At 39.9% G+C, this 14,432-nt stretch overlaps 2 protein-coding genes across 2 annotated transcripts in view; both read right to left on the bottom strand.

The window, feature by feature from the left end:
* Window positions 1-975: 975 nt before the first annotated feature.
* LOC145780672 (general transcription factor II-I repeat domain-containing protein 2-like) lies at window positions 976-1,269 on the bottom strand. Its single transcript, XM_082592292.1, has one exon. The coding sequence runs from the start codon at window positions 1,267-1,269 to the stop codon at window positions 976-978; it is 294 nt and encodes a 97-aa protein (XP_082448418.1).
* Window positions 1,270-2,030: 761 nt separating this feature from the next.
* LOC145780673 (putative helicase mov-10-B.1) overlaps window positions 2,031-14,432 on the bottom strand; it is a 28,924-nt gene continuing 16,522 nt past the window's right edge. Inside the window, exons 9-20 of the mRNA XM_082592293.1 lie at window positions 13,541-13,708; window positions 13,156-13,300; window positions 7,566-7,730; window positions 6,957-7,060; window positions 6,775-6,874; window positions 6,096-6,183; window positions 5,694-5,807; window positions 4,953-5,149; window positions 3,623-3,715; window positions 3,278-3,454; window positions 3,000-3,165; window positions 2,031-2,653 (exon numbers count right to left, since the gene is read on the bottom strand). Coding sequence (XP_082448419.1) covers window positions 2,532-2,653; window positions 3,000-3,165; window positions 3,278-3,454; window positions 3,623-3,715; window positions 4,953-5,149; window positions 5,694-5,807; window positions 6,096-6,183; window positions 6,775-6,874; window positions 6,957-7,060; window positions 7,566-7,730; window positions 13,156-13,300; window positions 13,541-13,708 — 1,639 coding nt within the window. The 3' untranslated portion in view covers window positions 2,031-2,531. The remainder of the gene's footprint in view (window positions 2,654-2,999; window positions 3,166-3,277; window positions 3,455-3,622; window positions 3,716-4,952; window positions 5,150-5,693; window positions 5,808-6,095; window positions 6,184-6,774; window positions 6,875-6,956; window positions 7,061-7,565; window positions 7,731-13,155; window positions 13,301-13,540; window positions 13,709-14,432) is intronic.

The following is a 14,432-nucleotide window of genomic DNA, read 5'->3' on the forward strand; positions in this document are numbered from 1 at the left end:
TTATGATAATACAATAATTTCGGCAATTTGTCCATTCGGCATTTAATCCTTTCGGCAATTAGTCCTTTCGGCAAAATGAGTTTCGGCAAAATGTCCATTCGGCAAAATGTCTTTCGGCAAAATGGGTTTCGGCAAAATGTCCATTCGGCAAAATGTCTTTCGGCAAAATGTCCATTCGGCAAAATGTCTTTCGGCAAAATGGGTTTCGGCAAAATGGGTTTCGGCAAAATGTCTTTCTGCAAAATGTCTTTCGGCAAAATGTCCGGGTACCATATTTTGCATGTCCACAATTTGTAAATATGTAAAATATATTGTTATACTGTAATGCTCAGCCCTGTTGTATTGTTGTGTCTTATTCATATCTAACCTGTAAGCAAAATGTATAAATGGGGAAAATACAAAAACTTTGTGTTTGGTGGCGGGTTTGGGGGGGGGCTTGAGTCCCCTTAGACCCATGCTGGGTGCGCTACAGGGCCTGATATATATATTTTTTGTGCCACAAGAAAGTTTTAATTTGATGGTTTATTTCAGGGGTGGGAAAACTTTTTGTACTGAGGGCCACATTTGAAAAAATGTTGCAGCCGGGGGGCCGCACACTCTCATTACAAAGTAGGAAAATTTACCCGGTGTGTAAATAAACGCATATTCATATTAAACACAATTTTTGTATTTTACACTCAGTTACGTTTAAAGCTATGCAATCATCATCACAAAAGTTAATGAGACTTGTGCAACTGTTCACAGTTTTTCACAATCTTCTGCAAATTGAGAGCAAGTTTTCTGGTAGATATCCTCATAACATCATGCAAGTTGGTGTCTGTCAGCAAAGACCTGTTCTTCGACTTGTTTATTTTTAAACAAGAAAATGCTTGTTCGCATATGTATGTGGATCCAAAACAGTGTCAAAAACTTAGCAGCAAAGTTTTTTAAGTTTGGAAACAAATCGTCAGACAATGACTTGTAAAAGTCAGGCAGTTAATCTGACTTAAACTTTTCTTTCAAGTCATTATTTGCTTGCAAGTCCAGCAGTTCCAGCTGTAAATCCTCAGGAGCCGAATAAACTTCTGTAGTAAATGGAGAGCTGAGCATATTAAACTGCGGTTCCAGGTTTTTTAAGTCTTGGAACCTTCTGCCGAATTCGATAGCCAAGGTATCCAACTGAACTTTATACTTTGTTGCAAGTTCACCAGAAATGTTTGCTTCTTTCAGCAAAGGAAAGTGACAAAACCTGTTGTTACCAGCTTGTCTGAGGAACAATGACAGCTTCATTTGGAATGATTTACATAACGTGGACGTACATCTCGTGTGAAAATAAACCATTGCCCTCAAGTTTTACATTCTATTCGTTCAACTTTTCCATGATATCAATGGCAAACCTAAAGTCCAACCTCCACTCTTCATCAACTATGTTGGTACTAAAATCACATTGAATGCTTTTCATTTCCAGGAACATCACGATTTCTTCTCTTAGCTCCCACACTCTCCTCAATACTTTGCCCAGGCTCAGCCAGCGTACATGGTTGTGGTAGAGGACATCCAAATGTTCAGATTTCTAAATCTGCCAGCAATGCCCGGAACTGCCTGTGGTTAAGCCTCCTGGCTCTGATAAGATTGACAACATTGACAATTGAATCAGTAACGTGCTTAATGTTCAGTGCACCTTTACACAAGTGCCAGCGAGCCGCATAAAATGGTCTCGCGGGCCGCATGCGGCCCGCGGGCCGTAGTTTGCCCACCTCTGGTTTATTTAATTGGATCACAGTCAAGTCTATGAATGTAGATTAAAGTTTATTCAGCCTTGATTTGGTTTTGTATGTTTTTTCTTGCCTGTGTTTTCGTAAATGGCCAAGTGTATGCCTTTGGAGTTATTAGACTACACTACCTCAGCAATTGTGAGTAATGTTGCGTTTTTGAAAACACTTTTGCCAAGACTAAAAGGTTTTACTCTCCTACGGCTATGTGTTGAAAACCCCTTTGGCGATGGAGCCGACATAACTGGGGCATGAGGAAAACAGCTCCTATGAGTTGGTGTAGAATCCATCACAAGAGAGGGACAAGGTGGCGCCGAGGGGGAAGCCGGATTAGACAGGTGTGGCCAGGGTTAGCCACAATTAACACAAGTTGACGACATGGCAGAATGAATTAGGAAAATGTGGGCTACGAAATATGCGAAGACCAACACGGAAGAATGTACAAAGCAAACACACATTGCGTTTCAAAAAATTACTGTATTTCATTATTACATAGAAAGCGATTGTGAACGTTAGTTTTGACACGCACTGTTTTAACTTCTATCTTCATAATACTGCCAACTAGAGAAAACAATTTAACAAACTTCGCCGTCTCGGTGAAGTTTTAGAAACAAAAAAAAAAGTTGTCATCACGCAAATAATGAAACAAAACCAGAAGAAAGACAAGTTGGTTATACAAAGGCGTTCCATAAAAAGTTTAAAATTAGCAAAGTTAAAATCTTGATATACTTCACAATTCATACAATTGCATATGTGGGTTCATTGAGTTGCATAGAAATCCTAAATTTCATCTCGCCATGGGGGATCCACTTGCTCCTGGATGTCACTCAGCCCCGTGGCCTCAACCATGTCATTCAAACAAAGTAATGACATCTTTGTCATGACGTCACCAAAGCTGTCGTCTGAAATATGACGACATAAGCAATCAGTATTTGTAGCCTATTTTGTAATAGCGAATGAAAGCAGTGAACCGAGACATGCTTCAAACTTGCTCGTTTCAATCTGTAAGTCGGCAGATGTTGGTTCCACATCATGCCAGGTCATACCAAACGTTTTATAAAAATTTCACTAAATCAGTATTTGGGGTAATGATAATATACTTTGTTGCGCCTCTATAAGGCTGCGTTGATACTGTCTGCGCTTGTAAAGCGCCGAGAGCAACGCGCATCTGCCACGAATACAATGCTATATGTAGGAATATGTAGAATTTTAAACAATTAAAACAAATTTCGCTTATTACAACCCCACCTTTCCCTGGCTCCTCAGGGCGGGGTTCGAACCTGACCCCTCTGTACCCTCCGTTCTTGATGCAATACGTCAGGAATGAGTTCCAGTAGTAATCCAAGGACAGCACTTCAGGGTTTCCAACCACAATAAGCAAACCCATCGCGCGCGATATCGCGACGTTGAAGCGCTGGAAGAAAATCGAATTCATCAGAAAGATGTAGCTCCGCTTGCAGAGAACATCATCACTTTGTTTTAGTAAAAGGGATTGGAACATATTCCTCCATCCATCTACCGCCTACCTTTGGGTTTCTCAGAAATCCTAACTTGAATCTTTCATCCTCAACAAGATGGTCGCAGTTGCTCCTCACGGTGGAGACAATGATAACTCTCCTCTCCTGCCCCTGGAACTCTTCTACACTTCCAACCTTTACTTTCTTCCCAACCTTCACCCCAAGCATCTTCCTCAGCTTCTCGACCTGAATTCATGAAATCTTCAACTTATGCTCAATTAGAAAAACAGAAAGATACAATAAAGCATCATTCGTCATCCACATGGATCACGAACGATGACTGTGATGAGAAGGATCCTCACAACCAAATTAGCCAAACAAAAAGTTGCTGAAATGTCCTCCTCATCATCTCACCTGCTTCCTGTATGGCGAGATGATCCCGATCTGCTCCGGTGCCAATGCGAGCCTCCGTCCCTCCGAGACCAACTTAGAGACGTACGAATGAACCTGATGGAAGACAGAATCCATCGCTAGATATCGGACGGTAAATGATTACTTCATGTCAGTAGTACATCATACACTAATGCCATCGTCGTGGATTTTCAGTCACGTTACATTTATGTAGTTAACTCATTTGCTTTTTTTTTCAAATTATGTTCAACCACGTTCCCGCGTTTTTACCATTTTTCATTTTCTATGATTTCACTTCATTCAGCGTTTTAAATGCACTTTATATTGCGTTGCTAGTTGTAACAAAGTTTTCACTTCTAGATCTACAACATGGGTTCTTAAAACCGGGGTCCATGGACCCAAAAGAGATGCGCGTACCAGTTTTAGGGGGTCCATGAAGGCCCAATGGAAATCTTAGCGTCTATATTCAAAACTGGAATAAATTTTTCAAAAGAAAAGAGATTAAGTTCAAACAACGCTGATGATTTCTAGTTTGGCGTTTCCAGATAATTGTTATCGCATTGTACTGTTTTTTGTGACCTGCGTTTATTATGTCATTTTCCACATTGTTGTTTTTGCCGCCATTTAAACATTGCAAAATTTTATCAGTTGCAAGCTGCAGCTAAGCTAGACGTTAGCTAGGCTAGGTTAATGTGAAAGGTTTATGCAGATCCTCTTTTGGTAAAGAGGGTCATGGCTGCTATAATCCCTTTCGCGACTACATATTTATGTGAGTCAGGATTTTCATCCTTGGTAACTATCAAAACAAAGAGTCGAAACCGGTTGCATGCAAAGGATGACATGTGTGTTGCCCTATCAAAGACGAAGCCACAATGTTCTTGTTGAAGACAAACAGCAGCATCCTTCACATTAATAAAATTAAGTCGACGGTATTGAAAAACAATCTGCATTCGCTATTTCTTAAGCTTAATAAAACATAAATTTTGTTACCTCAAATCAAATATAGTTACTAATCTCTAAACCCTTGACGGCCTGTTTCACCCTAAAAGGAGGATCATCAAAAGATTCTTATTCAAATCGAAATAAATTTTGTTGCCAATTCATTTTATTTTTATTGCGTTATGTCCAATTCATGCTGATAAAAAAAGTTTCTCGGACTAGGCCAAAAAAGGGGTCCACGCAAAACAAATTTTTTTAAGGGGTCCGCGTTAAAAAAAGTGAAAAAACCCCTGATCTACAATAAAGTGGTATCTGCATGACCCTAATTGTATGAGGCAAAACCACAACCTCGAAGCCGCATTGTATGTAAGACACTACCTCACAAAGAACTTACCACTACAGCTTCCTGTGTGTTAAAGAATGATGGGCTGTTTTCCTCCCTCGTATCCTCCCCTTTCACCCCGTGGAAGATAATGGGAAATCCCCGCTCTGGTAACTCATCCCACCGGCAGAACTGCTCCCGAATGATTTTATCGGCGCAAACTTCAAGCTCGTTCTCATAAAAGAGTTGGTTTGGAATTTCCAAGATCGCTGAAAGTATTTCATAACTCAATCGTCTAAAATTGAATGATTAAAAAACTGTTTTTACGAAAAATAACTGCTCACGTTAATGGTGGCCGTTTCCATGGTAAAGAAAAAATATGACGTCACTGTAAGGTGTAAGCTGATGATGTTGAAGCAACTGTGAAGGCACAATTTTGTGTGAAAACAACTCTCCAAGTTAAAGCGTCCGCCCAGATAGTTCAGTTGATTAGCGCGTGACTTCTGGAGCGAAGAAGCTTCAAGATCAAGCGGCGCTGGTTCGACTCTCGGGGCGTGTACTTGAGCAACGCATTCTAAGGACTGCTTTTCATTTAGCGGCACCTACTGGATGGAATAATTTCCTGGCGACAACACTTCAACTATCGAAAACTTCACTCTGTCAATTTCGGTAACCGGCACTGTGTCAAGAGCCTCTAGAAGTATGTGGAACAACCAGGAATAACCAATCAAGGCTTGTCAGTCTGAGGATTAAGATTTAATCAATCAACCAATAAGTCAGAATTCAAGCATTTACACTGCCGCAAACATCTACCTTGATGCGAGCGATAATTCCGCAGCAGCTTAGTGATCACGTGAGGATTATAGCTGTCTTTGATTTGTTGATAAGCTTCGACATTCTTCATCAGCCGCTCGAGGAAGGAAACGTCTGGAAGGATAAAATATTTCGCGTCATCAGATTCAGAGCCAACATGATGCAACAGCCTAGCTCGAAGTGAGCAAATAAAACGCTTTATGAGAAAACAAAAAATACCTTGGTTTGTTGATCGTATTTACAAAACATCTCTTTAAGTTTTAACAAAGATGAAATGAGCAAGAAGTAAAACCTTGCAACGAAGATCAACATTTTTCAAACGGAAGTTTTTAAGTTTTCGTGAGCTGGATTCCCACTCCCGGTTCACTCATGTACCAATGGCCATCATAACAATGCACTCACCCAGGCCGTATCTTCTAGCCGCAAACGAACGTAGGATGGGCCCCAACTGTTCTGGATCGCCCGCCAACACAACTCTCCCATCAGGTCCCTGTCCAAGGTAATCAACCATTTGTTAATTGCCCGAACAGGTCAGTTAATTGGTCACAATTAGAGTCATCAAAGTGCAACAATGTATATTTTCGACACAGCCTTCAGAATAAGTAAACTTTAACGGTTCCAAAATGCAGTTTCAAAGTGACATTCAATCTCCAGGTAAAACTGCTTAGTTGCTGCCATCTTGTTGATTTCTAAAGGTGTGTTATCATCAATTGTCTTTCCTAAGGACGCAACAGGCGAACTTGCCTACTTTTCTCTTCTACAGTATTCTCTTCTGCAGTAAGTATTCTCTACAGTATTCTAGTATTCTGCAGTACAGTATTCTCCAAGCGTTCAGTATTCTTTTCTGCAAGGTACCATCAGCCTAAAAAGGTTGCTAGTGGATCGAATAATTCACGAACAACACTTCAACCAACGGAAACTTCACTGAAGAATGAACTTTTATCATTTTTATTGGCAAGTCTCATCCGCTGCCATGGAGGAAACTATGACGTTATTGAGCTTCAATGCGAACCCTGAGTGATCAAATCCTGGGTGAGTTACGTAGTTGATCGAGTCCGGAAATAAAATGTCAGATTCTCACCAACAAGTGATCGATTGCTATCATGCACTCTGGCTCCACCCCGTGGCCAGCTTCGTCGATGAAGACGAAATCAAAATGGTTGACCTCCCCAGATGACAACCTGTCAAGTAGAAAGTATAAGGGAGATATTCGCTCACAACAATCAATGTTATGACGTGACAACACCTACGCGCGCGTCATACCTTCCGGCGGTGATCAGGGTTGTGGCGACTACTTTGAACTTCTTCAACTCTTCCTTGGGAGGGTAAAAGTAATCGCTCCCGGCGCGCGCGCGGTTGGACACCTCCTGTGACGCAAACAATTGACTCATGATGACGTTTTATCTTCTTTACTACAATGACGTACAGAATGGGAAAAGCAGTATCGACGGAGTTCATTCATTTGGGTTCCTCCGTGAAAGATCTCCCGCCAAATATGCACAATTTGAAGCTGATATTCAGTAGAGTTTTGGTGAAACCACAATGCCAATACACGTTGGTGTTACTCAGAATACAGAACCGAGTCGGCTGCATGCATAACCAAGTGGTGAAAGCTATGGTTCGACGTTCGAAAGGGCGCCAAGTTCACCGCTCAAGAGCATGTGGCTGCGTCATTGTCAAGTCACTTAAAGGCGTGCCGTCGATTGCGGAGTGACGCCCTTTCGACTATAGCCCTTGATTTCTGTCATTTATGAACAATAGCATGCTCTAGAGAGAATGCCTACGGTCCTTTTTAGGGCTACGGCCTGGTGAACTGTACAGAAAACAATCTAAACACAACATTAATCTAGTTAATATTGCTTGTGACGTCACCTTGACGTCAGGAGGTACGTCATTCCAGGGTCGCGACAAAGCATTCATCCGGAACATTTCGGTGGAAGAGATGTGTCCTCCAGTCTTCAATCTCTCTACAAGTAGATCACAGGCACTGTTGGATGGAGCGCAAATCAAAACTCTCTTCCTCTGCTTGCAGACGACCTGTGAAAGTGCTTCAGTCTATAATTTGATTCGTTATTATCGTGGCCTACGAAAATAGACGGCCTAGACACCGTGCACGAAATTTCAGAACTGAAGGCTGAAGCTGATTGCAGATAACATTATACTTGGGTTCTACATTTGACTAAAATGTTTCTTCAAGTGTTTTCAGTTCTATTGTTTCAGATCAAAAGTGGGAAAAACTAACTGGAAAAGGCGATCTGGTGCTAAGACACTTCCTCAAATAGGGGATCTACCTAGCCCAGAAGCAATCACTAAGAAAATAAATCAATAGTTTTTTCCGCGGTTCTGCAACATAAAAGAAATTATTGAAATAATGCTGTGATAGCTAAATGATTGAAGGTTTAGGCTTAGAAAAAAAAAGTATTGATTTGTTTCCATTGCTTCAGTATTCAGTGCTTTTTTTCATTTTGTAATCTGAATTTTAGCAAACTGATAGTTATTAAAATAATACTTGCCAATGAAAACTGTTGAATTTACGTGTAGAAAATTCTATTCATTGTTTTAACTAATGAATTGTGTTGACGCATTGTTTGATAAAATGCTAATTCTTATCATGTTGAAGGTTTTCATGATAAAAAAAAAATACTGAACAATGAAACAATTCAATAAAAAAACTTTCGGCATATTTAGGACCCAAATAACACATTTAGGCTACTCTATCACGTTTTATCTAACTTCATCCTTCGGTTCAGAAGGCTTGCGCACGGTGTCTAGGCCGTCTATTTTCATAAGCCACGGTTATGATCAGGGCCTCCGAGAGAAATCAGCACTGTTCGGGAAACAACACGAAAAATGGGTCCTATAATATTTTTTAGCAAATATTGTATTGCATGTTTGTGTTAAGCTAAAATTAGTCGACTTTCCTCAGCATGAAAAGAACTTCGTTCAATGTAAAAATCATCAATATATAATCACTGGATTATACTTGCAGCCAGGGCCCACAAGAGGAGGGGACAACCGGTGCATTGCACCGGGGCCCGGTGAGTTCAAAGGGGCCCGACAAAATGTCTAAATTCACGCGATAAAAAGATTGATTTCAACGATTTTGCATAAAATATTGTTTTTATATTAGTTCCATATGTTGAATTGGGCCCCCTTATGGGTAGCCTAGGCTATGCCTTTTTTTTAAATTACAGAATTTTCAATTTTTTTAGTTTAGGAAGCCCGACAAAATGTTTAAATTTGCGTGCTCAGGTCGATTTTGCATAAAATATTGTTTTTTATATGAATATTAGTTTTGTATTTTGAATGGGCCCCCTCATGGGTATGCCCTTTTTTAGAACAACAATATTTTCATTTTTTTGCGTTTAGGAGGCCAATAAAATGTTTAAATTTGCGTGTTAAGGTCAATTTTGCATAAAAATTTTTTAATATTTTGAAGTTGGTATTTCTTATATGAAGTTGGTATTTCTTATATTGAAGTTGGTATTTCTTAATGTCATGAACAATAAGCAATGCATTCATCCTAAGTTTGCTGCCCTAGTCTCTGCAGATTTCAAGGTCAGAAATGGTAGGGTGAACTACCCTAATTTAGGCATGGCCCTAATTTGGGCATGTTTGTACTTTATCAGGTGTGACAGGTTCAGCCTTGGTGATGCAATGATTATTTTTGCATGATTATGTAGGGCACAATCTCTCACTTCTCAATAATATTGATTTAGTGCATTTCATTAGCCGTCCTTGCAGTTATAGACCATGAGTGATGGAAAGGAAGGAAAACTTTGCGGGAAGTACCGCTCCTACTCTGATAGTGACTTGACAAAGGCAATGAAACTTGTACGCGAAGGAAAACTTTCGCAAAGAAAGTCATCATTGGACTTCAATATACCCCGTCAAACTCAAATAGGTTGTTGAACAACAAAAACTGCTCTAAACGTGGTGGGAGGCCAACAACCTTTACTCATGAAGAAGAAAAAGTTCTCGTCTCCGCTCTAATGGATATGGACACTTGGGGATTCGCCCTCACTGAAATGCAGCCGCTAATGTGCTGAAATATTTTGTTAAACTAACCGGAAGAAAGAACGTTTTCAAATGTGGAATACCTGGAAGAAAATTCATGAGACTGTTCTACCAGAGGTGGAAGAACGAACTATCCAAGAGGCGACCAGAGTATTTCACCATGGCTCGCGCTACTGCATGCAACGCCACAATCAAAGGAGATTTGATAACCTTTATCTGTCCTTTTCTTTTTTTAAAACACTTTCATCGTGCCCAAATAAAGATATTAGGTGCTAAATTGAGCTTTACTTCATTTATCGTAGTATGCCCAAATTAGAACCAATAATGCCTAATTTAGGCATAGTGGCCACCAAAAAAAATATGCACATTTGTTCCTCAGTTACAAAAGGTGGATGTTTTGCTTCTATAGGACAGCATAGCCAAGTGATCTGTTGCACAATTGAAATAGTAAACTCAACCCTACCCGTAGAATCCACGGCACTGCGTAACGAAACATGCCAAAATATGCCCAAATTAGGGCAGTTCACCCTATTGTATGTTAATGTAAAGCTGTAAGCACACATATGCAATGCTATGTCAGCCATGACGGATAGTATTGCAATTTTTATCTTCGAAATGGCTGATTTTACCCACTTGTTGTCATGGTTACAATCCGGTGTTGCCAGAGTTAGGAAGGGTTAGACTGGGTTTTGATCTTTGCCCAGGACTAAAAAAATATTCAAAATACAAGTTTTTGTTTTCAACAGCTATAAACTTTTCCTCAAATTAGGGCAGAATTCCATAACTGACAACGCTATTGAGGCTATATTTACACTATGTAGTGTTTTAGCATTTTATAGCATTTTTATCTTTGTGTATAACTAGTGTGTATCTGTGAATTTAAAGTTATATTTACAATAGTGCATTGTTTGTGAAATAATGGAGTGTTAATATTTTAACCTAATTTATCCTTTGTAAGAACGCGCACCGCAAATTTTGCTTGTGATTGCTGAGATATCACGCGACATGTCGCGCTGGGGGGCCCGGCAGCAACATCTGCACCGGGCCCGGCAGGGCTCTTGGAGGCCCTGCTTGCAGCAAAAATGCCATTGAGGCAAACTATTTTGTCTAGAAAGCTTTGTAAACACACAATAGGCCGACAGGCAACGAAAATAGTTCAACCTAGCATTTAATTCAGGAGTGACCAAACTTTTTCCCACGCGAGCCAGATTTGATAATAAGTGTTCGCGGGCCAACAGCCACAATAATTTTTCTGAAAACTGCAAGTTGAATTTATATGATTTTTGTGTGTCTGCAGGCCAAAAATAACACATTGTACAACAACAGGCGCGAGCCATACAAAAACGTCTCGTGGGCCGGAGTTGGCCTGCGGGCCGGACTTTGGACAATCCCTGATTTAATTCAACCCTTTCTGGATTTTTTGCAATGCAAAGTTACGGATCACAGCATCAAATGATAAAATTTTGCGAAGTCTGAATTTATGCACAACATGTATTATAGTTAGGCTTTTCAATCGGTTTTGAGTCATTTGCCTACAACTGGAGCGCAAACAATTCTTTATAAATTTCAGTAATTGCTAAAACCACGTTCTCAAAGCACAACCGTTGGAGGTAGCTACAGGAACACAAAAAAATCATAACAAAACTATTTGAAAAAACCTTTCGAAAGTTACAATCAACGATTCCTTGTGTAGAGATTATGAGGTGGTTCGTTCTGGTTTGCAGCTGAAGTTTGCTGTGTGGCTTTCTGTTAAAAGTACCAACTCATCCAAAATGTCTTGAAAAATGTCATTGTTGTAGCCTACAAATGGTTTAGATTTGTCCCACATGCCCGCAATTGCACAGCAGACATACGATGAAATTTTCATGGAACTTCAAACTCATCGACGATATGTTTAAGTTTCTTGATACATTTGTCAATTCCAACAACTATCGAATCCTTTGCCATGTACGGTAGAATACATTTCCTTCGAATCATTCAGCTAGTTAAGTGGAGTTATAAAAGCGTTCTGTCCTCAGGAAAACAAAGTCCTTTTCTTTTAAATTTATAATTGCCACTGCAACTTTAGCTTGCGAGTAGTAGCCTACTCTTCTCAGCTTTCTCTTACTGAGATTACATCTTCCTTTAATTTCATTAAATTCATCAGTGAATCTTGTTTAGAATCGTAATCCACATAATGCAAAGCAGTCACAAATTTAAAACTGCTAGTTGTAGGCTACTTTAGCATTGACTCAGCTTCCGATCAAGCTCTTGTTGGTTCCAACTTGATCCATTTAAGAAATGTCTTTAGAGCTCCAATTGCAAAAGGGTAATGTAAAGCATTGGGTTTGACTGCACCACGCCTTGATTACTTTCTCGAAGTCAATTTTCTTTGCAAGATGATAGGACAGCTTTCTTTAGATTTTTCAGAAATTTTCCTCTGACTGGACTATAACTTTAAAGATGCCACAAGCTTACAGATAATTAATCAATTACTCCAAAAATGATAAGACATTTGAACAACGCTGTCTGTAGGCAACATTATGAATTCCAACTAGATTTAAGCAACAACATCCATAAACAAAAAACTCACTACCTTCCAAAATCACATCATGAGAAGCATGACCAACAAAAGGCTACTTGACCACACGAAAACAGAAGATCTTTTAACTATGACAAAATTACATCCAATTGCAGCAATATGTTAATAAAATCAAAAGTTTTAAAACTGTTCGGCCACACTAAAAGATCACAATTCGGAATCAGCAAAGTTTGCACAGAAGGAAAAGTAGAAAAAAAAAGAAAACGTGGCAAACAACCAAAACGATGGCAAGACGACATCCAATCATGGACCGGACTCAACTTGGCGACACTGGGCGAGCTGGCTCAAAATCGCCGCTCTTGGAAGCAAATAACTCATGTTGATGCGCAATCTGCTGCAGGCGGAGATAATGACTGATGATGATTATGATCCATAAACAAAAAATATACAGGATTTACTTTCTTTAGTCGTGCTTGAACTGATACCTTTTACTTTCCCAGATAACTTATGTTGGATACAACATCCTATGCCTGGAAAAATAGCTCTACCTTAACACAAAAATGATTTGTTCTTCTTGATGAGAAGCATCGAGAGTGACATTTACAATGATCGAGAAATACTGGGAACTACGCACTTCATTTAAGAATTTGTTGATTATTTAGTTGGTACATTTTTACTTTAGTTCTAAAAATGGGCCCCCCTCAAAAGTGCAAAAACAAAAATCTACTCGTTTTTCCTTTACAATGTTTTGCTAGGGGGGAAACTGGCCCGACTTTCCCCCCCTCTCGGAGCCACTGGTTATGATCCATTGGAGCTACATAGCTTTTCTCACCAGATTCTCCAAATTTACTTCAGATAATAATTTAAAACGTCACGTGATTCATGGTACAAAACTAAATGAACGCAAATGTTCCATCTCCTAACCTGAGTGATCGCTTCTACCATCGTGATCGTCTTCCCTGTTCCTGGAGGACCATAGATGATGTAAGGGATCCTAGATGTTCCTCCTGCAATAAACCGAACAGCCAATGACTGCTCCTCATTATCTGCTATCTTTCTGTTGTACATTCTGCAAAAGACCAAAACCTGTTGAAATATTATTGTGATGTAGACAAACATATGAAGATAAACCCTGGTCATCAACAGGCCCATCCTTAGAACTCCTTGAATGTTTCATTCGATAAAATTGTTCAGCAAATTTTTGCTTTTTACGCAATGGCAGGAAGAAGTAAGATGTTGGACCTTACTAGAATGAAACTTTAGAAGCTACTTCCTCACTTTGCGGAGGAGAAGGAACAGAGAGACTCACACTAATTCATCTGGCTTCTTCTTGTCGCTCACTGTTGTTGGGAAAAGCATCTCTCGCATCCACTCCTGGTTGAGGCTCTGGATGGCACGATGTTGCAGCTTCATGGGGAGTCTGTTGAAGGTGAAGCGGACATGGAACCTCATCCCCGGGATGAACATCGCGTGGAAGCTGGAACACGTCACAGTTGAATGTACAGGAGTACAGCAATGTTCGACATACAATACTAGGTCATAATAACCAGTTTGATCTGTAAACAACATACTTTGTGACGTCACATGCGCAATGAAACATACACGATGTGACCTACAAAAAACATTGCAACAACATTGTTGAAGAATAAGATCTTTAGTGAACTTGGACGAGATGCAGTGTGGACTTATGCCTGGGAAGGGAACGACAGATGCTATTTTTATTTTGAGAAGGTTGCAAGAGAAATGTTAGGACATAAGACAGAATTTGTATATGTGTTTCGTGGACATGGAAAATGCGCTTGATCGAGTTCCAAGAACAGTGATGTAATGGGCAATGAGAAAAAGAAATACCAGAGGCATTCGTGCAAGCAGTAATGAGTCTTTATGACGGTGCAAGAACAAGAGTTCGAGTTTGATCTGCTTTCAGACGAGTTTTGGGTGAAGGTAGGTGTACACTAAGGTTATGTCTTCTCTCTTCTAATCTTTGCCATTGTGATTGATGTAATTACCGAATGTGTAGGAGAAGATTCATTGATGAAGATACTGTACGCTGATGATTTGGTTTTTCTGAGTGACACAATGGAAGATCTGAGAGAGAAATTTGAGAAGTGGAAGGAGTCGCTTCAATGTAAAGGTATGTGTGTCAACATCAAAAAAACAAAGGCTGTAATAAGTAGAACGGAAGGGGAAACCACAATGAA

The sequence above is a fragment of the Aplidium turbinatum genome, chromosome 12, assembly GCF_918807975.1.
Source record: "Aplidium turbinatum chromosome 12, kaAplTurb1.1, whole genome shotgun sequence".
Classification (NCBI taxonomy): Eukaryota; Metazoa; Chordata; class Ascidiacea; order Aplousobranchia; family Polyclinidae; genus Aplidium; species Aplidium turbinatum.

Bases quoted from the DNA above. Each gene is read 5' to 3' on its own strand.
- LOC145780672 (XM_082592292.1), bottom strand. From the start codon at position 1,269: ATGAAGCTGTCATTGTTCCTCAGACAAGCTGGTAACAACAGGTTTTGT.